We start from the raw sequence: 24931 nt of genomic DNA, 5'->3' as shown, positions 1-24931 counted from the left end.
CCTGGCATGCCCATTCTCTCTCTCTCTCCCTCCCCCCCTCCCTCTTTCTTTCTCCTTCAAATAAAAAAATAAATTATATATATATATATATATATATATATATTTTTTTTTTTGAAGGTAGGTATTCTGGGAACAAATGAAGTAAATATTCAATGGTAAATCTTATGTGACATATCTTAAACGTGCTATTAAAAATAAGGGAAATCACTGTAATTTTTAAGTGTAATGATTAAAAGTGTAATGCGTAGATTAATAAAGAACTCTTATTAGTCACTGGAGGTCCCTTGTCCATCACTGCTGCTCTAGTGGGCATGTCTTAGCTTCTCATCAGGGTCTAGCTTGCACATGGTATTACTGTGCTCAAGTTCCAATCACTATCTTTTATTAATAATTTAACTTCTGTGGCTGAACATTCACTGGGAAGATTAGTTACAACTGAACCTTCAGTATTAGGCATTTTATAACTTAAGATAGTGATATGTAATTTATTTAACACTTCTCCCCATAAGATAATACATATAAACCAAGTTTAGTAAAACAGTTGTCATGGATTAAGTGCTCAGTCTTTGCAAATTCTACAGTGTGAAGCTATCTGGAGGTAGCCACCATACTAGTAGGCAATGAGCTTGTTTGCTACTTGCACCTGCTTGAATATTTGGCCTAATAACAAATACATAAGGAGATTATAGTTGAAAAAGGCACTTTACTGGCCTTTATTTGGTATTTCAGTTATGTAAGATGTTCTGTTAACATGAACCCTAATATTTTAAATACCCAAGCAAAACCAAAACAGCTGTCTCATTTGTTTGCTTCTGTAGCTAAAAAACTTAACAGTAGTGTTGTTTTTCAGTGTATTTGTCTAAATGGTTGTGTACCTTTGAGATGATATCAGAATCATTAGCAGAACCTTTGGGGAGGTGAGTGGGGAAGAGTAACAGTGTTAGGAGTAGAAGGTTAGAGTCCTGGTTCTCAATTGAAACACAAATGTTGTAAGACATTTTTAGCTGTCTCACAGATAGCAAAGGGTGGTCACTACTGGCGTGGAGGGTGAAGAGGCAGTGTGAACAGTGTCCATACCAAGGACTTAACCCCGCCCCAAAGGGCACAATCAGAAGTGAAAGTTGCCCTTTATTGTCTGTGAGATGTAACAAACCACTACATTACAAAAAGTTTTTAAGTTAATTCATTTGGGGGCCTGGGGAAATGGCTTAGCAGTTAAGGCACTTGCCTGCAAAGCCAAAGGACCTAGGGTTGATTCCCCAGGACCCATGTAAGCCAGATAGATGCACAAGGAGGTGCATGTGTCTGGAGTTTGTTTGCAGTGGCTAGAGGCCCTGGGTGGTGTGCCCAATCTCTCTCACTATCTCTGCTTCTCTCTCCAAAAGTGTGTGTGTGTGTGTGTGTGTGTGTGTGTGTGTGTGTGTGTGTACATTAATTTGGGGGGGGGTGTTTTAATGTAGGTTCTCATTCTAGCCCAGTCTGGCCTAAAACTCATTCTGAAGTCCTAGGCTAGCCTCAGACTCCTCCTACCTCTACTTCCCTAGTGCTAGGATTAAAGGTGTATGCTACCTCACCTAGCTTGATTTATTTATTTTTTTTTTTTTGGGTGGTGGTGTTTTGTTTTTGTAATTATTCATTGATTAAATTTACCTTTCCCCAGAGGATTGTTCTCTCCTCCCACACACACATATTCTTTTGCAAAACTCAGATTTATGACTTTTTTAAATGTTTAACTAATTTCCATTTTTGCTGTATATGCCTGAGAATTTTGTTCTAAACTTAAAAAAAATTATCTATAAATAAGAAGTAGTAAAAATAAAATTCAGACATCTGTTTGTATATAGTCTTAAAGGGATATTTAAAGACTGAACATCGCTAGTCTGCCAGGGAAGTGGGAACACACATGTGTTGTCATGCGTGTACCTTACTGCGTGAACAGCACTGCACCTAAAAGTACAAAATTGATTTTTCATTTTTGCATCAAAATATCAACATGTTGAAAATTAAACAGTTTTATTATCATTCTAGGACAGCTTTCGGAATACTTTATTTGTGAAGGTTTATAACCAGGAGGTAGTTCAGAATAAGATGTATTTTTTTTTAATTATTTATTTATTTATTTGAGAGCGACAGACACAGAGAGAAAGACAGATAGAGGGAGAGAGAGAGAATGGGCGCGCCAGGGCTTCCAGCCTCTGCAAACGAACTCCAGATGCCTGCGCCCCCTTGTGCATCTGGCTAACGTGGGACGTGGGGAACCGAGCCTCGAACCGGGGTCCTTAGGCTTCACAGGCAAGCACTTAACCGCTAAGCCCTCTCTCCAGCCCATAAGATGTATTTTTATTTTAGTTTTTTATCTTATTATCACTTTTGGTTTTTCAAGGTAGGGTCTCACTGTGGTCCAGGCTGACATCAAAATTAACACTGAGCCGGGCGTGGTGGCGCATGCCTTTCATCCCAGCACTCAGGAGGCAGAGGTAGGAAGATTGCCGTGAGTTCAAGGCCAGCCTGAGAATACAGAGTGGATTCCAGGTCAGCCTGTGCTAGAGCGAGACCCTACCTCAAAAAAAAAAAAGCAAAAAAATGTTCAAATGTATTTCATAAACTCGGAGATGCCATGGATGTTTAGAATCATCTCAGTTTCAGGATTGTTAACTGTAAAGATAAAAGCAAAAGAAGTATTTCTTAAGTCAGTAAGTTCATTAAACTGAAGAATGTCAGATAGCTTTTGGTCTTATAAAAGCATTTGATTTTATTTTTATACAAGAAGGAGTACAGTGAAGGAAACTCATTCTTACTTAACAGGAATAATGGAGGTATTGAACGGTAACGTTTTTCAGGTAAATATCCTGTAGCAAACAGACCTGTAGCAGCTAGAGGTCAACTTGACAAGGTAGATCTTTGCAGTGCCTTGTCTCTGACGCGCCCTCACTGTCACCGTACTTGAACTTGCCTAAAAGTTATAGTGCTTTTTGCTTGCTTATGGTCAGCCACGCTGCCCTAGGAAAGTGGGCATGGCGTGAGCTGCCCTCTCTGGTGCAGCAGAGGGATAATTAAACTGGCAGAGTTTCTATAGATATGCTGTGGGGCATTTAATGATGACTTTTTGTCTTGCATAACAAGCAAAATGGGAGATCGTGTCCCCTTACTGTCCTCCTATTGCTCCTAAGGCAGTGCTATGGCATTTGGTCGAGCTCCATCTATTCTGAAAAAGTACCCTGTACTCAATTTGTAAATTGAATGAGAACAAATGATGCACCATTTTGGATAAAGGGAAATTGAAGCAGTAGTACAGCAAAATAGAAGTGCAAATTAGACCAAAAACAAAACAAAAAACATATTTTATACTATCTGACTTGATTCTACTTTTCAGTTGCCTCTGATTCTACTTATATTTTTCCTGCAGACAGATTAATGATTCAGAGTTAATTTTTTTATTTTTTATTTTTTATTTTTTTGGCTTTTCGAGAAAGGGTCTCGCTCTAGCCCATGCTGACCTGGAGTTCACTATGTAGTCTCAGGGTGGCCTCAAGCTCACAGCGATCCTCCTACCTCTGCCTCCCAAGTGCCCTCCCAAGTGCTGGGTTGAAAGGTGTGTGCCACCACGCCCGGCTCAGTGTTAATTTTGAAGGACAGATCTGGTAATGTTTTGGTGTGCTTATTTAATTCGGCTGATGACATTTGGTTTCTCTTTTAAAGGTTTTAGACTAGGGAAAGACAGTAGTGGCGTGAGCTTTCTTACATGGTGAAACTTAGGTTCAGCGATATCCTCGAGAAGCAGCGCTGGCGCCTGGCTGAAGAGCTCAGGTCACACAGGGCTTTGTGTTAGCACCGTGCATATGCAGTTAGCTTATTCCAGCCATACTTTACCTACTGTAAGATACTTGTGCTTATCTATTTGTAAGCAGAAAGAGAAAAGAGCACTGCACATGAACTCCAGATGCATGTACCACTTTGGCATCTGGCTTTACGTGGATACTGGGGAACCAAACCCTTGCCAGCAGGCTTCGCAGGCCTTTACCACTGAGCCTTCTCCTCAGCTCCAAATTTTACCTATTTTTACTAAATAAAGCATACTAGCCGTAAAGCTGTGGCTTTCCTTTGAAATGATCTGTTACAGTTAAAATGTTAAAAGATGTTTAGGCATAGAATGCTTCTGTTTTAACATTGAAATGGAGTAAAATCACCATATTTAAGGATTTATCAAGTTTCATGCAAACTCTTTGAAGCTATATAGATTTTCTGACTTGTTGTACTTAAACCTTATTTTCTAGTCAACAGAAATTTAAACCCCACAGGGTGGTTGACAAAAGAGGAGGAGCTTGTTACTTTGAAATTGTGCTTGTTGCAGCTGACGAGGAGCCTTGTTGAGAGGCTGCGAGCTCAGCTGTTAAGTGCCGCAGTGCAGGCGTGAGGAGCACGTTCAGTTCCCAGCGCTCATGTAAACCCCCATATCCAGTGCTCACTTGGGAGACCAAGACAGGGGATCGGTGGGGCAAGTTAGCTAGCTAGACTAACCCCATTGAATTGGCAAAACCTGGTAACCAAAGAAGACACCTGACAACCTCTGCTTTCCAAATACATGTGGGTGCATGCATGCACACACATACACCCCACATGCAGACGCAAGAAAACAGGAAACCTTACGCACATGAACTAAAGGAAGCCATATATTTAAGCTAGAAAAGACGAAAGGAAACCACCATGCCTTTACTATTTCAAAGATTTACATTAAAATGGAAATAGACTTATTCTTGGTTTCATCAGAAAGCAGTACCCAGTTCCTGTTCTCTGAGGTTGATTTAATGTTACGTTGAGCTGAACACCGAGAACTGCCCACAAGCAGAATGAGAGCAGGTCACGCCTATAATCCCAGCCTGGGGAGGCCAGGAGTTTGAGGACACACTGGGCAACGTACTGAGTTCCACGCAATCCTGGACTACAGAACAACACCCTGTCTCAGAACAAAACACATCAAGTAGACTGAATAATCATGCTGGAGAAGTGAGTTCTCGACCAGGTGAAGTTCAGGCATATAATACCACCTTGTCCCTAAAACCTTATGTCTGGCACACCAAGGGCACCCAGACCAGGGATTCCCAAGTGCCAGTTTGTAAAATACCTATATCCACACTGGATGAGTTGCTTGTTTGACAAATAAAATGTCCTCAGTCAAGCCATGACATTGCATGGGACCCTGAGGTGGTTTGTAGGACTCTGGATTCTCATACTTCCTGGCCCGCATTTGAGAACCACTGGCTCGGATCAGACCCTTGTTATGGGAGGTGGTTTCTCTGAGATTGCGGCCCCTGCCTGCAGTTCAGCTTTCTTCTGGACCTCTACCTGTGCAGTCTCATTTGCCTGCAATAATTGATGCTGCTGTCATGGAGGATTTTCAGATTTGCCTTTACAGTTTAGCCCACACGTCCAAATATGCTTCTCTTGGTCTTTGTTGAGCCTGGGATGTCTTTGTGTCCTCTTCAGTATACTCCCCCACTAGCTTTACTGTGAAGGCCAAAAGGAATCCATTCATTTCTTGCCCTACCTTTTCCAAGACAGCCACTTTTCAGGTAAAAGTAAAATAACTATCCATTATCTATCACTTTCCCTTTGCCAACTAAAAATGAAAACAAGGAGCTAGAGAGATGGCTCAGTGGATAAGGCCACTTGCCTGCAAAGCCAAAGACCCACGTTTGAGTCTCCAATACCCATGTAAGCCAGATGCACAAGGTGGTACATGCATCTGGAGTTTGTTTGCAGAGGCCCTGGCACACCCATTTTCCCTCTCAATCTCTGCCCTTCCCTCTCTTAACCGTAAATAAAAGAAAATTTTTTTAAACATGGAAACAAAAACTTAAGGCCTGAAGAGGTCAAATTGAAACCTAATAAGGGATAGCGTCTCCTAAAAGTCTAGTCTCCTGATTCCCAGTAAATGTAATTTCCACATTTCCTCATTAAAGGTTATTGTTCTTTTTGCTTTAATAGATGTCATTGAGTGTAAGGTTTCCGAGGTAATAGTTATTTGTCTTGCTGCTTAGTCATGTATGTACACACAGTTTTAAACTAAACCCATCATATATAAAGAATAGAAGCACTGTCTTGAAGAGTTTTGAGGTAATACTGATGCAGTAACTCCTGACTGTTAGGATGCATTCGTTCATTCTGCAAGTAGTTACTGAGCATCTGTTTTGTGCCAGGTCCTGCTTTGTGTCTAAGATAAGGAAGTGAATAACAAGCACATGAAATATTGTTCATGACAGTCCTAGTTAGGGGGGTTTACAGTTTTTTAATGTTGCCCAGAGAAGGAAATGTTTCCTGGGGTGGGTTGGGGTGAGCCTTGTGGGTAGGTAGAGGAGGATGTAGCTGGGAACAGTAAGTGAGAAGGCTCTCCAATTGAGCATGCCTGCAGTGTTTGAGGTGGAGAAGGAATGTATGTGGCAAAACAGATTAAACAAGAGGAAAGTAATGGGAAATTAGAACCTTGAGGGCCAGCCTAAGGACTCAGATTTGTATTTGGCTGAAGTGGAAGCCACTGTGAAGCTTTAGGCAGAGAGAGCTGTTAACAGCATCACTAAGTGCTCTGTGCAGAATAGACGTGGAGGGCTAAGGTGATAACCTGGGGACGTGTCAGGGGCCTATAGAATGAGCTAGATGAGATGTGCTGGTAGCTTAGACTAGGGTGGTGTCATGGTCAGTTTTTGAATGTATTTTGAGTTTGAGAATAGAATTATTTGGATCAGAGCTATCTGATGTAGGCGTATGGGAGAGGGCAGCTAGCGGAACAGAATTATAGTTTGCTAAATCAGGAAGATGACTGGAAGTGGTAATTATGAACATGTTAAGTTTTAATAATGTTACATATCAAGAATAGATGAAGAGGACACAATTTTATATCCTATCTCTGGAGTTCAGGGAAGAAATTTAGGCTGAAAAAAAAAAAGGAAGGTGTCTGATAGATTCAAACCACACCTTGTTGGAATCACCTAAGAGATGTGGGAGGGCGGGAGAGAATTTTACATAATTAGATAGCTAACTGTGTATAGTCTGTGGAGACAGTTTTCCTTTAATATGTAATCATGGTTAGTGATGTTCTTTTCAACAAAATATCATAAAATAACTTCTATTCACTATGTAAGTAAATCAAGATATAATTTTGTTTGGCTTGTTAAATATTCTTTTAACAAGACATTGTTTAAAATACTGTTTAGAAAGCAGGTATGTGTCCCTGTAATCCCAGCATTTGGAGATGGATATAGGAAGATTAAAAGTTAAAGACCTGCCAGGCATAATGGTACATGCCTTTAATGCCAGAACTCAGGCTGAGGTCGGAGGATCTCTGTGATTTTTCAGCCTGAGACTCCATAGTGAATTCCAGGTCAGCCTGGCCTAGAGCAAGACTCTACCTCAAGCTCTTCCCCCCTTCCCCAAAACCAGACATGTCTACATAGGGAGTTAGAGACAAGCCTGAGCAACAGGAAACCCCATCTCCACACACAAACACACACAAACACATACACATGCATGCATGCATGCATGCACACTCTTAGACACTGTCTTAGAGTCTTAGAAACATTTTGTTTTATAAGCATAATTTTATGAGCCTTGTTCTAAATATATAAAAGTTTCTGAGGCTGCTTAAAACACTATACAAATTGCTGGGCGTGGTGGCGCACGCTTTTAATCCCAGCTCTCAGGAGGCAGAGGTAGGAGGATCCCCGTGAGTGAGTTCAAGGTCACCCTGAGACTCCATAGTGAATTCCAGGTCAGCCTGGGCTAGAGTGAGACCCTACCTTGAAAAACAAAAAACAAAAACAAAACAAAACAAAAAAAACACTAAACAAATTCTTGAGGTAGTTATTATTTTCTATTCTGGTTTGTTTTTCCTTTTCATCTGATGCTCTAAAAGATGTGATAAGATATTTCTCATATATTAACATTTATACACTTGCTTGAATACTGCTTTTCTATTTCTTTAAAAAATAGCAATAACTCATTACTTAAAAAAGAAAGTGGGGGCTGGAGAGATGGCTTAGCGGTTAAGCGCTTGCCTGTGAAGCCTAAGGACCCCGGTTTGAGGCTCGGTTCCCCAGGTCCCACGTTAGCCAGATGCACAAGGGGGCGCACGCGTCTGGAGTTCGTTTGCAGAGGCTGGAAGCCCTGGCGCGCCCATTCTCTCTCTCTCCCTCTCTCTGTCCTTCTCTCTGTGTCTGTCGCTCTCAAATAAATAAATAAAAATTAAAAAAAAAAAAAAAAAAAGAAAGTGGGCTGTAGAATGGCTTGGTGGTTAAGGTACTTACCTGCTAAGCCTAAGGACCCATGTTCAACTCTCCAGGTCCCACATAAGCCAGGCACACAAGGTGGCTCAAGGTCACACATATGCACAAAATGGCATACACATCTAGAGTTTGTAGTGGCTGAAGCCAAGGCCAGTCTGGTGGGCTTTATTCAAAAAATAATAAAAAATAATAGTAAAATAATAAAAAATAATAATAAGGCCAACATAGTTTTTTATATTGCTTATAATATCTATTAATATCATTAATATACATGATGTATAATAACAGGGCATTGATTTTTTTTTATCCTCTTTAGAAATTTGCAGATTTATTTTTTATATCATAATTAAACTATAAGTAATTTAAAGCTGGCATTGATACATGTAATGGATACTAAACTGGGCCTGGTTTTACATGTCTATAATCCCAGCTACTTAGGAAACTAAGACAAGAGGATAGAAAGTTCAAGATCTGCCTTGACTACAAAATGAGTTCAAGGTTAGCCTAGACAACTTAGCAGGGCTGTATCTTGAGATTCAAAACAAAATTAAAAGGCTGTAGATACAGCTCAGTGGTAGAACACTTACCTAGGATACAGGAAGCCCTGGGTTCAGTCCCCAGTGGAGAGGAAGTGTCTATGAAAGTCAGTGTTTTCAATGCTTTGCGGAAAGCTGCAGTACAGAGTCACCATAGTTGCCCATCGTTCAGAATGGCCATAGCCTTGAGCGGTGTCTCCGCAAACCCCTGTGATGTAGGCAGAAAGGAACAAGGTATTACAGAGTCCCATCTCAAATCCTGTGAAGAATGGAAGTCCATAAATATGTAACTTCACACTATTTGGTCAGGAATGAGTGACAATAGATCAGATTGTCCAGTAGATAAATTTGAGCCAGTACTTGACACTCTGTGAGAGACACTAAACAGAATAATCAAATGCTTCTAGTCCTGTATGTATACATAGACACACACACAGACACAGACACACGTGTGTGTGTGTGTGTATGTATTATGTTGGGTTTTAGAGGCAGGGTCTTGCTGTAGCCCAGGCTGACCTGGAATTTGTAATGTACTGTATAATCTCAGGCTGGACTCAAACTCAACAGTAATCTTCCTACCTCTGCTTCCTAAGTGCTGGGACTAAAGGTTTGCACCACCACACCCGGCCACACATATACAAGTATTCTGAATAAAACTCTATATCTTTATTTATTATTTTTAAGTTGTGTATTTTACATGTTATAGAACTCAGGTTTCCTTATTTGACTAAAAAGTGAGCTGTCAAAATCCAGATGTTTTTAGTACCAAACCTCACCTAGTCTCTTCATCTACTTCCAAACTGGACATAATTCACAGAGGCACTAAATTAAGCACAGATTTACAAAACCTGCTCAGATATCCTTTCTCTTAATTATTTTACTATACTAAGCCAGCTACTCTTTTCTGTAAACAAATCAAAAGCCCTTTTAGTTTGTGGAAGTCACTTTTCAAATATGCAGAATTGGGCTGGAGAGATGGCTTAGTGGTTAAGGCACTTGCCTGTGAAGCCTAGGAGCTCAGGTTTGATTCTCCAGGTCTCATGTAAGCTAGATGCACAAGGTGGCACATGTATCTGGAGTTTTTTGCAGTGGCTAGAGGCCCTGGTGTGCCCATTCTCTCCCCCCACCTCTGTCTGTCTGTCTCCCTCCTCTCTGTCTCTAATAAAAATAAATAAATAAATAGCGGGGCGTGGTGGCGCACACCTTTAATCCCAGCACTCGGGAGGCAGAGGTAGGAGAATCGCCGTGAGTTCAAGGCCACCCTGAGACTACAGAGTTAATTCCAGGTCAGCCTGGACCAGAGTGAGACCCTACCTCGAAAAAACAAAAAAACAAACAAACAAATAAATAAATAAATAAATAAATTTTAAAAATCAAATATGCAGAATATGCAGCTATTAGTATTTTTTCTAAATATTGTTATAAAACTCTTAACTCTTAGATGAAAGCCTTATTAAAGCCATAAAGTTTTAGGCTGCCCTTTGAAAGAATATAGAGAAAAATGATCTGTCAAAATTCCCTATTTACTCAATAATCCAAATTGATGTTTCTGAAATAAAATTTTGCTATCTCAACTGGTATCTTGGTGCCAGATAAACATATAACTATTAACATGCAAAATATTTTTCTTTTCTTTAAAATAATATTTTATTGATTGATTTACAAAGAGAGAGAAAATGAGAGTGGGCATGCCAGGGTTTCTAGCCTCTGCAAATACAAACCAGATGCACAAAGTGATGCATGCATCAGTCATGACCTAAAGCTTTACAGAAAAGGTAGTCAGTGAACTTGAGCAAACAAAATCACTGTTACTTCAGTGGCTCCTGGAGGCAGTGGTGCCATCAAGAGCCAGTTTTTTACAGTTCAGTGCTGTTCCGAGATGGCTGTGCGTGAATGTGGGTCCTTTATGAGTTTGTATTCTGAAGCATCGATTAAAATCATAGCCTTTCTGATCGCTCTTTGGCAGAGCTGGAGTGGAGCAGAGAAGTTGCTGGCTTTAGATGAGCTCATTGACAGCTGTGAGCCAACGCAGGTAAAGCACATGATGCAAGTGATCGAGCCCCAGTTCCAACGAGACTTCATCTCCTTGCTCCCCAAAGAGGTAAGGACGTTGGGTACCTTCCTCGGGGGAGGCTCTTGCGATATGCAACCCAGCAGCCCCTCTGCTGAACGTTGTTCTGCTGGCTTTGGTGCTCAGGAGTTCCACGTTTACACCTGTAGCTGGTGGCAGGCGCACTTGAGGCTTGCAGTGAGCGTGCGAACTGCTCCCGCTTTCTTTCCCTCAGTGAGTCAAAGACGCTTGAGAATGACTTACGTCTCATTCAGTCATTTCTTCACCACATTTTCCTCCTTAGGCTATTGAAGCCTGACTCGCAGTTATTTTGGAGTGTGGACTGTATATGGTGGATTGTCACAGTTAAAAGAGCAATACTGTTCTTACTTCTTTGTCATGTATTTATCTATGAATCCTCTCTCCATCACACACAAGACTTCCCGTACCAGTCACATTCTCACTGTACTTTTAAAATTATTTATGTCCGTTTCTTTTTGTTATTCAGACTGACACTTATCATAGATTTACAATCATGTGGGAAATCTTGACTGTATAAACAAGGCATAATTTAGATATAATGCTTTTTATTGGCATAGAATTATAGTTTATTTTTTGTCAGCAAACAACTATAACAAATAATCAATGTCCCCATGATTTATATTTGCCCAAATAATTATACATACTACTAATTACATGTCAACTATGAAGACAGTATAAAATACTAATACACCATGTAAATGATTCTGAAGCTTCAAATCTGAACATAAAAATAGTCTTTTTTCTTCAGATAATCACTCTAAATATCATAGTGATATTAAAGATAATCCAAATTATAATATGTTTCATGTATGAGGTGAAACATAACCCTAGGGAAAAGCAAAATTGATGAAAGCATCTTTTTCCTGGAGACTTTTCCTAGGAGTACTTTTGTTTGTTGTTTTTTCTTTTCAAGGTAGGGTCTGACCAGACTGACCTATGCCCTGTGTAGTCCCAGGCTGGCTAGAACTCATGGAGACCCTCCTACCTCTGCTTTCCTGGTGCTGGGATTAAAGGTGCATGCCACTTGGCCCTGCTGCTTTTTAAGATTTTGCACTTGAAAAGAAATTACTGGGGTTGGAGAGATTGCTGAGAAGTTAAGACACTTGATGGCAAAACCAAAGGGTCCAGGTTCAATTCTCCAATACCTAAATAAAACCAGGTTCACAAGGTGGTGCATGTATATGGAGTTCATTTGCAGTGGCTGGAGCATTCTCCCCCCCCCCCCATGTCCTCCCTCCCTCCCTCTCTCTCTTTCCTTTTTCCTCTCCCTTTTTGCCTGTCTCTCTCAAATAGATACTTTTTTCAATTATTGAGAGCTGGGCATGGTGGCACACCCCTTTAATCCCAGCACTTAGGAGGCAGAAGTAGGAGGATTGTCGTGAGTTCAAGGCCACCCAGAGACTACGTACAGAGTGAATTCCAGATTAGCCTGAGCTAGAGTGAGGCTCTACCTTGAAGAAAAAAAAATTGTTGAGAATGTTAGTATATGAACAACATATTACAAATTGGTCATATTCCCACCAGGGTACATTCTTATGTCTCTTACTCACCCTCCCCTCAACATTTCACTGAAGACCCTCTTCAGTGGAGGTACCAGTGATCACTGCGTAGTCATATGATACTGGTCAGTGTGGGGCGGGAGTAGGAGCAAGGCCTCAACAAACCTCCCATCCTGTAGCTCTCTTGCCACCTCTTTCACAGTGTCCCCTGGGCTTTGGAAGGTGGGTTATAAATCTCCTTTAAACTTGAGCTCTGGGTCCACTGCCCTCTCCCTGGAGGGAGTTTTCAGATTAGCAGGAGAACAGCAGTAATATATAATCCACCATTTCCTCTGCAGTATTTCCTGGGCCCTAGTGGAAGTGAGAGGGATGACTCCTCATGGGTGAGGCACTTGGTTCACTTGGTTTTCCTTTCTTGCATTCTGGTGGATCTTGAGTGTCCAAGAGTGAGAGCATCATGGATCAAAGGGTTATGACAAACAGATACTTACAAGACTTTTTGATGGGCATATTCCTCCTTTTAGACAAAGAACAGTGGAAGCTTCCCTCTAGGATCTATAGTTTCCAAGCCATAGCCTTCTGACTTGGTTCTCAGTACCAGGCATGAATTCCTTCCTACTGAGCTAGACTCATCCAGTCAGAGAGCAGTGGTTACTCCCATAACCTGTGTGCCACTGTTGCACTGGTTCTTTTGAAAAAGGACATTGTCCAAGAAAAAAAAAATGTTATTCTTATGAGTTCTTTCTAAAATGGAGCTGTTTTGAATAGATTTGGCTTATGAAAGTGACATAAGGTCTTTTTGTTTCCAGATGGGTCATAATAGATAACACTTGATTGCAGTGAATGTATTCACCGTCAGCATATTTGTATATTCCTTGATCCATGTCTCATTTTAGAGGGTAGTATTAAGTTGCCAGACTTTCTCCTAGTTTAGCTTACTCCGTATGTCTGAGATTGATGAGGGTTTTGGCTTTCCTCTTAAGTTCTTATATGCATGCATGTGCGTGTTAGCCAGAGGATGGCCTCCGATGTTGTCCTCTGGCTTTAACCATCACCTTGTTGAGACAAGGTTCTCATTGACCTGGAACTCACTGAGCAGGCTAGACTGACCAGCGAACTCTGGGGTTGTTGCCTGCCTCCCCAACACTGGGATTACATGAACATGCCACCCCATCCCCCTTTTCATGTGGATTCCGGGGATCAAATTCAGCAAGCATTTTAATGACTGATTTATCCCCCCAGCTCCTATTCTAATTTTCATAGTAACTTTGTAGCACACAAAAATGTGTCTTAAAATCAGTAGGATTTAAAAATGTTGTAAAGAATCTAAAAAGTAAGTGAAACTCTCTGACACAATGGTAAACCCAATATTGTCTTTGCAGAAGCAGTTGTCCAAAGGATGAGTACAGCTAGAAAGGGAATGAGAAGTTCCTAGTTTGAGAAATGCTCTAATTAACACGTAGAGAAATAATTGGGTGTATATAAGTCCTTTAGAAAACTTATGCTATCTTATTGGAGACTACATAGTATTATTTGAATTATTACCTTCTTGACAAGAAGTGCACTTGTATCTTCCTTATAATTCATTTGAACAAATCCTAAATCTCTCTTTACCAACATTTAAATGATATGTAAAGCTATTTGAACAAGGTTCTCATACCACTTCTTTTCTCTTCTTGTTCTTTACCTGAATTGACTTAAAATAATGGCTTCTAAGTATTGTTTAAAAAAGTAGTTTGGAAATATCCCCAACAGTTGGCTCCAGAGTATACCTGTTTGCAGCTGCCGAGCAGGCCTCCAGAAGCAGCGTCAGGTCGGCAGCCCCAGCCCCATGCTGGTCTTCACAGTGTTTGAGGTGGTCTCAGCTCGTCACTTACAGGCAGGGCATGTCTGAGAGGGTGGTTGTGACACCTCCTTTGAAGTGCTAGAGGACTACTGGCTATAATAGCCACAGAGAAACCTGCAGAATCTTATTTTGTGAAAGTTCAGGCTGCTATAAGGTGAACACTTAGATTCTGTCATAGCTGTACATTTAGTGGGGAGAGAAAACCAGTGTACACAATTTATAAAAGCAGAATCTGAACTAGAGTGGCTGTGCTGAGGCTCATGGAGGAAAGTGAGAGCAGAGATCGGGCTAGTGAGTGTTTCTTAAAGGACAGCTGCTAGAGTGCAGCCTGTCAAAGACCCACAACGTGTGATTTCTGCAGCTGCCTTCCAGGTGTTCAGACTGAAGGTTCTCCCTTCCATGATTTTATAAATTTAAATATAGACTAACAGTGCATTTACGCACTAATAGTTTAATTTTTTAATATGCGTGTGCTCTGCCTGTCGTCTTTTTCCATAGCTGGCACTTTATGTGCTTTCATTCCTGGAACCCAAAGACCTGCTACAAGCCGCTCAGACGTGTCGCTACTGGCGAATTTTGGCTGAAGACAACCTTCTCTGGAGAGAGAAGTGCAAAGAAGAGGGTGAGTACAGAATCTCATGGAGAAGGTGTTTGTCCTGTGGAGAAGCAGTGATTCTGAGAGTGAGCGGACGAAGGGAGTTTTCTGTGCAGGCAGAGTGGAGTAGTAGCTCACTAGAAAAGGGGTCTGCCTGGCCTGTCAAAGAGTGAGTCATCAGTTATGTTCACCTACTCGATTCCAGCATTGAAAGAGTCAAGACGAAAACAATTTAAAGGAAACTGAACTGTTCCGTTACCAGTTAAATGCCCAGATAACAGCGTTTTATTCATTCCTCTCAGAAATACTTAGGGATGCCTTCTGTGATCTAGACATTCATAAACATGGGGGATATTGCAGTTTCCCACCGTGAAGCATGTGTTCTTGGAACATGATTGGCTTGGGTTGGGTTTTAATCCCTTTTCTTAGTAGAGGCATAGGTATTTGTCCATATCCCTTAAAGGAAGGTGTCTCTGTCTGTCTGTCTGTCTGTCTGTCTCTCTCTTTCCCTCTCTCTCTCAACAGGCATCTAGAACAGTAATCATTTTGAATTGAATAGGTAAAACATACTGTTTCTGATATGCAAAATTTTGTGGAAGAGCATAGAGGTAGAAGTATGTTCTGCAGGCGTCCCCTCCCCGGGCTGCTCGAGTGATGGCTGGTCCATGTTAGTAAAGACTTGAGGTGAAGATATAGGCTATTCGCTTTCTCATTCTGATTCTTCTGGGCAACCCCTGCCTGTGTCCTGGATTAACCAGTAAAATCTACTTTCTCAAATCTCTCTCTATATATATGTATAAGGTGTATGTAGACTGGTGTTCATTTGCAGCCACAAGAGACCCTAGAGGGCCTGCCTGAACACATACATACACAGAGACGTGTGCAAATAAAATTTAAGAACAATTACAAATTGTGGTAGCAAGCCAGATATGGTGACACTTGCCTATAATCCTTGCAGTTGGGAGGCAGAGGTGGGAGGATTGTTACATGTTGGAGGCCAGCCTTGTCTACATAAAGTGTGTCTGTTTAACCATTTTAAGGGTATAGTTCAGTGGTACTAAATACAGTCACATTTTCATGCAGCAATCTGCCCTCCATCTCTAGAACTTGACTTCATCTTGCCTAACTGAAACCCTGTACCCATTAAACAGCAGCTCTCCATCCCTCCTTCCCCCAGTGCCTCCTAACAACTTTGTCTGTTAATTTGTGTATTCTAGGTACCAAGACAGGTATTGCAATTCCCTGTTTTACATAGCAAAATGTCTTCAGGGCTCATACAGGTCACAGCATGTTCCATATTCCCTGTGTGGAGGCTGAATAACATTCCATTCTATGCATATGCTGCATTCTGCTAATTCATCTGTCAGTATACACTTAGATTGCTTCCACATTTTGGCTAACTGTGAATTCTTTTACTGTATGGTAGTACCGATACCTGTTCACATCTCTGCTTTTAACTCTCGTGGGTATTGATCTAGAAGTGAAAGTGCTAGGTCATATGCTATTTCTATGCTTAACATTTGTAAGGAACCACCGTGCTGATTTCCACAGCAGTTGTACTATTTTATATCCACATAAGCAGTGCCAAGCATCCCAACCTCGGCATGTCCACACCAGTGCCTCCTAGAAAGAATAATTGTGAAAGAAAAGTGTGAATACAAAACTGCATAGAGAATGCAGACTTGACATGACCAGTGGATACCTCAGTAGTTGTCAAAGAAATCAGATGGCCTCCTGCATTTCACAGATTTTAAGCACAGAAGAAAATTAGATACATTATAAAGCATAGAATTTTTATGGCTGGTGAAAGGAATTATTCTCTTGAACTCTCTGACACTTTAGGGATTGATGAACCGTTGCACATCAAGCGAAGAAAGGTAATAAAACCAGGTTTCATACACAGCCCATGGAAAAGTGCGTACATCAGACAGCACAGAATTGATACCAACTGGAGGCGAGGAGAGCTCAAGTCGCCTAAGGTAAGGCCCCTACCTGCCCACGAACAGAAGCTGCTTCCTCACCAGTGGCAGTGCCCACTGCACCTTTTCACTTGTTGGCAGTGTAACTTGACACCAATCTCCTGTGTGAGGGAAAAGCTACTCAATATTTAAAAAAAAAAAGAAGCCCTGACGGGAGGCAGAGGTAGAAGGATCATCATGAGTTTGAGGCCTGCCTGAGACTACATAGTGAATTCCAGGTCAGCTTGAGCTAGAGTGAGACCCTACCTTGGGGGGTGGGGGGAACAACCCTGAAAATACAGTTGACAGTAGTCCTTAATTGCTAGTTTCTCTAATATGATTAATTTTTTTGGAATCAAATGTTAGTTTAGCTGGGCATGGTGGCTCATGCCTGTAATCCCTGTACTCAGGATGCTGAGGCAGAAATGTTGTCATGTGTTTGAGACCAGTTTGGGCAACAGTGATTTCTAAGCTAAATTAAAGCATAATTCTCATTTTCTGTCTTAGAACACTTCCGATATATTTTTTTAAAAAAATGGTGGAAATACTTGAATTTCTAAGGTATGCCTTCATAAAGAAAAAACAACTGATATATTAGTATTTATACACTGGCAGTTGTTGTTATTGTTGTAAGTAGAAAAATCTCTTAGTTGTTATTCACGTTGTTCTAGTTAGTCGTTGCTTTCTCCTGTTCTTTCTCTTCTTCCTCTTTTTTACAATACAGAACATTGAACCTAGAAGAGGGCCTCACACCCCTACCTCCCTCATCCCCCCCTTTATTTATTTATTTTGAGACCAGGTCTTGCTAAGTTACCCAGGCTGGACTGGAATGCACACTATAGTCCACGCAGGCCCTTGAATTTGTGTTCCCCCTGCGGTGGTCTCCTAAGTAGCTGGAATTACAGACCTAGTTTTCTTTTGTTTTAAAGGCATCAAAATTATAAAAATAAGGTGGATATGCTTTGGCTTAAACACATTAAATAGTTGGTTATAAAATTCATTTGTGTTTTGAACCATCTTTATGAAGTGTTGGCAGTATAAATAATAGAATATAGAAACATTAAAATGTCTGATGCTTAATTCATCAGCTAAGAAAGATGACTCCTATTTTACCAACCTCTCAATTGTAAAAGCAGACTACAGGTGCTATGATTACTGTTAATTTTTCTATTCACTGGCAGTTTGAAGAACATCATGTAATATAGTATGTGACTGATTTGTACATCTGTCCGACAGGTGCTGAAAGGACATGATGATCACGTGATCACTTGCTTACAGTTCTGTGGTAACCGAATAGTTAGTGGTTCTGATGACAACACTTTAAAAGTCTGGTCAGCAGTCACTGGCAAAGTAAGTGCATCCATCCTTCCCATGTTGCCGTGTGTGTGTCTGCACAGAGAACCAGCAGGAGGAAAGCAAGATGTGTGCCCTCCCTCGGCCAGGGCTCCTTTAGAAATGTAGTCTCCCCATAGTTAATGAATGTCACCTTGGCATGATGCCAGTGTGTTCCATGGCAGGATGCCACTGGGTTTTTTCTTTATTTAGTTTGTCCATCTTTGTGACTTAGATATTAGAACCAATGTCCTTCAAAAATATGATTGAGGGATATTTATTTTTCCTTATAAACTACTGTGTTAGTAAGCTATGTTTAGATGTTAAATAAATCATATAAATCTAGAGTTACCTCAGATTCTTAGAACAGGGAGGAAAGCAGAGAAAGGACGTAAGTACTGGCTTGAAGAGAACAGCAGTTCACGCCATGGCTTTCCTGCACATAGTATTCCTTAATGATTCCTGAGCGCAACTGTCCAAAAGAAAATTGTTTCATTAATTAAGTAATTGACCATCAAAAATAATAGAAATATGGAAAATATCCATGCTTTTAAAACATCTTGTACCATGCTGCTTCTTGGACAAGAAAGAGTCTTACAAATATTCCAAATCAGATGTTAACATTTTTTAAAGCAGCTACGTATTTCCATAGTGTGATATTAGTTTTGGATTTATTTCAGAGTCTCACTGCCTTTACTTGTCTAGAAGTAGCTTGGCTGGCTCCTAACTACTGCCTTGGGCAGACTCAGATGCGATGTGGTATGCGGCCACGCCCAGCTCCACTGGCATTCTGCTGTTGACTCTGTTCCCATGGAAGACGCCCTGCCGCAGCTTTCATGTTCTTGGTCTCGGAGGCCAAGCGGGAGCTAGCACACTGCGCTTTGACTCGGTTGTGTGCTTGCCACATGGCTGTTGCCAGTTGTGGATGCGCTAACTGTGCAGTAAACGCTGACAGATAGTGACGGGGTGACTCAGGTTGTATTGGTATGCAGAATTATTTTCTGATGATTTATTACGTTTGAATACATGGCTTATTCCAGATCTTAATGAGCTATTAATATCTTATTTGACTTGCTTTCCTTTCTACCGAAAATTAATCATCAGAAGTATTTTTCCAGTGTCTGCGAACATTGGTGGGACATACCGGGGGAGTGTGGTCATCACAGATGAGAGATAATATCATCATTAGTGGATCTACTGACCGAACTCTCAAAGTGTGGAACGCTGAGACTGGAGAATGTATACATACCTTATATGGGCATACTTCCACTGTTCGCTGTATGCACCTCCATGAAAAAAGGTAAAGGAAAGGCCACTGTGGTTGGAACTTTTGTCACTTGGGAATGTGGACCTCTCTGTGTAGTGTTACTGAGATAGCGTAGGAATGGTGGGCTCTTGCCTTACACTTGGGTTACTGACTGCAGGTGTTTCTAAACTGGGGAAGTCATAGTGTATTGGCTTAAAATTGGAGCGTTGTCTTCAAACTCCCTTCCTCATTGGATGATGGAGATGGCGTGGCCTTCCTCTTTGAGTTTCTACTCCCTAATTCTTGTCATGTTTTGTTTCGGATGGTTCATCATCTTCAAATCATTTTTCTCTCTTAGTGTTTATATTTGTGCAAGGGAACAAACTCAGTTGCTCAAGGATCAAGCCTCTAAGTCATAGTCTTTCTAATGTCCTCCTACCCCACTCCTGCCTGTCCCTCAGCTCAAGAGATGGGAATCCTCAGTTCTCAAAGCAGCTCCCACAAAAGCAAACTGTTTGCTGCCAGCCTTCGCCGGTGCTGCAGCCTCCACCTGCAGTGCCCTCCTGTGAAAATCTCTCCTTTCTGTTAGCGTGCCCGCATTGTGCCCTGTTAAGCAAGCATGTGTTTTACTTTGCTTGTCAAAAAGCATGTCTTTGGCGAGATGTGATGACGCATGTCCTACCCTAGCACTCGGGAGGTGAAGGCAGGAGGGTCTGAGAGTTTCTGGCCAATCTGACCCCGTCTCCAAAACTAGGAAATCTTGAAGGATCCTTACAGTGAATTCACAGCCTTCTTTACCTATACCCCTGGGTGCAGTACTTTCCTACTATCACATTAAGTAGACTTCACCCCCAAATAGGCATGGACAGGAAAGTCTTTCTCGCCTGTGCTTTGAACAGCATTCTGCGTGGCTCACGTTGAGGGGGTATCAGAAGACCCTGCATTGCAGGTCTGTGTCCATTCTCTCAACACTGCAGTGGTCCACTTTCCCGGTATGAAAGCTGGGATTTATCTCTTAGGAATGATGTAAGGGTTCCTGGCTTGGTTTTTCCTGGGGGCGGGGGGGTTGTTTGGTAACCAGAGATGATTACATGTCCATATCACTGGTTTTCAGGAAAGTATACCTTTAGTATTTAAGGCCTTGCTGCTCTGCGCACGTCTACTCTGCGCGCCTTTGTGCCCCAGCCTGTCCAGGGTTTAGAACGTAAGCAGTACAAGCGTAAGCACTGCTTGTTTGAGCACAGTTGACCAGAATACGAAATGCAGGGGGCGCCTGTAGCTTCATTTATTTATTAGTTAGTTTTATCTGTAGCTTTTTAAATCCCAAATTGTGCTTAAAAATTCTTTAATTAAAAAAACTGAATTGTTTACCAAATCCCAAAGGTAACAGTTCATAATTGAAATTTAAGGAAATGATGAAGAATATAAAAAATTAAAGTTGTTCAAAGCCATGCCACTTAGAATTCTGTTAACATTTTATACATATGCCCATATTACCACTTTATTTCTGAAATCAAGAGCATAGTCTATATATTAAGAATTGCCTTCTTTTGCAATACAATGCCCTTGTTTTCAAACTCTTCATGGAAGCTTAAGGTGCGGGAGCCAACGTCCCTGAGTCAGGAACCAGGTGAAATTTCAGACTTCCCCATGTCCTTTTCCAGACAGCGTAACTCACTATATACTTACCTATGAAGGTTTTAAATAGGATTTCTTAAGCAAATGGGTGTTTCTCTTTAAGGAAGATAAAGAAAGGAACAAGGACACTGACTTGGTCTCTGGTGCTTGCCCACACTATTTAGCATTCTAATCCTTTTTTCCTCTCCTGTTTTCCTTCCTACAGAGTTGTTAGCGGTTCTCGAGATGCCACTCTTAGGGTCTGGGATATTGAGACAGGCCAGTGTTTACATGTCTTGATGGGTCACGTGGCAGCCGTCCGCTGTGTTCAGTATGATGGCAGGAGGGTTGTTAGTGGAGCCTATGACTTTATGGTGAAGGTGTGGGATCCGGAGACTGAGACCTGTCTACACACGTTGCAGGGGCATACTAATAGAGTCTACTCCTTACAGGTAAGAGGCCATGTCTCCTCTCCCTTAGATGCTCTGCCAGTGAGTCATAAGACTGTTCTTCTCAGATAATTACTGTCAGACTGCTAATCCAATACAGCCCCAAAAGGATGATTCCAATTAATCTGGGGTTTACATATACCCTAAAGTTGGCGTGAAGAAAGCATAAATTTCAAAATTATTTAAATGGTTTAATCATTTCATTTTGTCTTCCGTTCTTTCTCTAAAATGCAAATATTTGTCCCAGAACCTGAGACCTTGGGGCTGTAAATTTTGCCATGTTAATTAATAGTTAGTCTCATAGGAGAATAACCTGGATTTTAATAAACTCCTTAGCAGAGGATTAATTTGGCCAAAAGCTGCCCCTTTGCCTTGATAGCTAAAAGTTGATGGACCATGTAATTGTGATTCCATCCCCATTCAACCTGGCTGTGGAAGCTTTCTGCAATAAGCTGCTCGGCTAGCCCAGGGCCACTGACTGGTAGTCATAAAGAGGTAAATGTGATCAACCTCATGTTCTTGCTTATATCCAAACTTGGATTGTTATATTTCAAGATCTTCATTAACTAGAGTAATGGCAAATATAGAAAATCGGTCTGTTTTATCTCCTGAAATGGAACATTTTCAATTTAAAAGTATTTCCTATTATATAATCAGCAGTTACTGCCTATTAATGGTCAGCTAATTAGTACATAGTCCTAGTGCTGGCATTGCTGTTCTTAGGGCATTGATAAGAGACTGTCCATATCATGAAATATGGATACATGCATGAAAAAGATGCTGATTAAACTAAAAAAGGTGTTAAGTTCAAATGAGAATGAATTGGCTACAGCTTTTTTTATGTCTTGTGATAAGCAGATCCTAAATGAAAGTTCTCAAAATAGGTGGCCACACATTAATCAGGGTATTGATAGGTGTTTATTCACTTTTTGTGTTACTGGATAGCTGGAGAAAAGATACTATCTAGCTTGCTTTAGTTATCAAAATGCTCCCTCTTCTATTGCCAAATAAAGTTATCTTTTGGCACATTTCCTAATTAGCATTAAGTTCTTGTAAACAACTTTTATTTTGCATACAGTGTAATGGGACTTGCTTTTGAGTGTCCTGAAAGCTGTCCCTGGCCCTTCTCGTGCTGAGGTGTTGATGTGCACTCCTTTTCTCTCGAGCTCTGGCTGAAGCTTCAGCTCCCTGTAGGGAAATGAGGCGCAGCGTCCTCGCAGGGCAGTCCATGGGCACAGACACCAGCCCAGAGCAGGTGATCTGAGGATAGCATTCAGTTCATGTGTTTCCTGTCCTTTTTTGAGTTTTTTTCTGCCTCTAGTTTGAACTCTTGGGCAGAAATAAATGAATGAGTGAGTGTATAGATAAATAAGCATCTGTGAAAGAGTGTTGGAAAACATTCACTACAGACTTGATGACATGCATGCTAGCCCAGCGACAGTTTATCTGGTATCCACTGTGCTCCAGTCGAACCTGGTGCCTGCTCTCCCGCATTAGCAGTGAGGCAGTAACTGGTGAGAAGTGAAGTCGTGTTTCTGTTCTAATACACGGTGTCTGTTCTAGTTTGATGGCATCCATGTGGTGAGTGGATCTCTTGATACGTCCATCCGAGTATGGGATGTGGAGACAGGAAACTGCATTCACACGTTAACAGGACACCAGTCATTAACAAGTGGAATGGAACTCAAAGATAATATTCTTGTCTCTGGGAATGCAGATTCTACAGTTAAAATCTGGGATATCAAAACAGGACAGTGTTTACAAACATTGCAAGGTAAGTATTGGCCACCATTAGTAAGGCTCATCAGAATGCATTTGTTACTCGAGAGAACCTGGGTAGAGCTGTAGTATGCCAAAGACTTAAACTGCATGCAAAATGCTTACTGCAGATGAGCTTATAAGGGCAGAAGAGAAATTACTTTAAGTTGTGTGTATAATGTGCAGTCGAGTAATCACTTGCTCTGTGTACAGTTGACTAACCTTAAGTAACAGTGAGCATGACCTGTGCTATCTCACAGAAAAAGCTTTTATTGAGCTCTCATTTTATTTTGCATTGAAGCATCTCTCGTAGAAAAGTACTATGGCCTCTACCTAGCCACTTGCTGAGACTAGGCTGGAAAGGAATCACAGTGCCCCCTGCAATACAGAAAGAGACATGTGCGAGTCATTAGCATTAGAGCGTTACATTTGTCGTGATGACGCTGCAGTCAGAGCCCTTAGAAAGTTTCCTCAGTGAGGCCGTGCGGGGCATCACACAACAGCTTTGTGTTCATTGGATTTTTTTGTTTGTTTTGGGCTTTTTTTTTTTCCTTGCCTCTTCCTTGGAGTTTTGTAAGAGGGTCTGTTTTGTTTGACCTTGGACTGGTGAGTTCGGAGTAATGGCTGGATAGATCTCTTGCGCTCACATTGCCCTCAGTAGCACCATCTCTCTCATTGCCAGGGAAGCTCTTGCTCAGACAGCCAAGAAATCGAATGTATATCTGGTAGTTAACCAAGCTTCCTGGAAGACAGAGCTCTTGAAAGTTAATGTTTCAGTTACAAATAGCTACCAGATTTTCTTATTTCCAAGCTGATCTTAAAATACTCAGAACAAGGTTTCTAAGTGTGCTGCATGTGAAAAGCTGTGTTTCTTGTGTGTTCTCATGTAGAAGGCCACAGGTTGTCTGGTAGTGAGCCCATGGCATGGCATCCAGCCAGTCATTAACTTGCTTTGGTTTTTCCCAGGTCCCAACAAGCATCAGAGTGCTGTGACCTGTTTACAGTTCAACAAGAACTTTGTAATCACCAGCTCAGACGATGGAACTGTAAAACTATGGGACTTGAAAACGGGTGAATTTATTCGCAACCTGGTCACATTGGAGAGTGGGGGGAGCGGGGGCGTCGTGTGGCGGATCAGAGCCTCAAACACAAAGCTGGTGTGTGCGGTTGGGAGTCGGAATGGGACTGAAGAAACCAAGCTGCTGGTGCTGGACTTCGATGTGGATATGAAGTGAGGAGCAGAAAAGATGCATTTTATCCAACTGTGTAGACGATATATTCCCTGACCTTCCCCTGCGCAAAAAAAAAAAAAAGAAGAAGAAAAAAGAGAAAAGAAAAGAAACAAAAACACAAAAGGAAAAAAAAAAAGAAAAAAGAAAAGAAAATGACAAAAAAAAAAAAAAAAACCCTTGTACTCAGTGGTGCAGGATGTTGGCTTGGGACAACAGATTGAGAAGACCTACAGACAAAGATGGAAAGAGGAAGAGAAGCCAGAAGTGACAAGAGGCGGCTGCTGTCTCGTCACAGAAAAGGCTTCACTTTTGATGAGGGCAGCTTTGCAAAGTGAGACTTTCTAAATCAAACCAGGTGCAATTATTTCTTTATTTCCGTCTCCAATGGTCATCGGGCAGTGTCGATGCCGAAGCCCACGCCATCGCCTAGGAAGGAGCTGCAATAATATCCAACAAGGACTGGTTGACTTTCTGACTAGAGAGCATCTGCAACAA

At 41.4% G+C, this 24931-nt stretch overlaps 1 protein-coding gene across 5 annotated transcripts in view; it reads left to right on the top strand.

The window, feature by feature from the left end:
- Positions 1–24507, top strand: part of Fbxw7 (F-box and WD repeat domain containing 7) — a 204971-nt gene extending 180464 nt beyond the window's left edge. For 4 of the 5 annotated variants that reach the window (XM_045131787.1, XM_045131788.1, XM_045131789.1 and 1 more), the window contains 8 exons: positions 10779–10913; positions 14748–14871; positions 16687–16823; positions 18039–18152; positions 19253–19434; positions 21224–21449; positions 23010–23220; positions 24171–24507. In XM_045131787.1, coding sequence (XP_044987722.1) covers positions 10779–10913; positions 14748–14871; positions 16687–16823; positions 18039–18152; positions 19253–19434; positions 21224–21449; positions 23010–23220; positions 24171–24439 — 1398 coding nt within the window. In that variant the 3' untranslated portion in view covers positions 24440–24507. Of the gene's footprint in view, positions 1–10778; positions 10914–14747; positions 14872–16686; positions 16824–18038; positions 18153–19252; positions 19435–21223; positions 21450–23009; positions 23221–24170 lie in introns of those variants that run through there. The other variant, XR_006632966.1, reaches the window with a different exon arrangement.
- The last annotated feature ends 424 nt before the right edge of the window (positions 24508–24931 follow it).

Source organism: Jaculus jaculus, chromosome 12 (assembly GCF_020740685.1).
Source record: "Jaculus jaculus isolate mJacJac1 chromosome 12, mJacJac1.mat.Y.cur, whole genome shotgun sequence".
NCBI lineage: Eukaryota > Metazoa > Chordata > Mammalia > Rodentia > Dipodidae > Jaculus > Jaculus jaculus.
The sequence above is the reverse complement of the archived record's forward strand: the minus strand, read 5'-3'. Positions and strand labels throughout refer to the sequence as shown.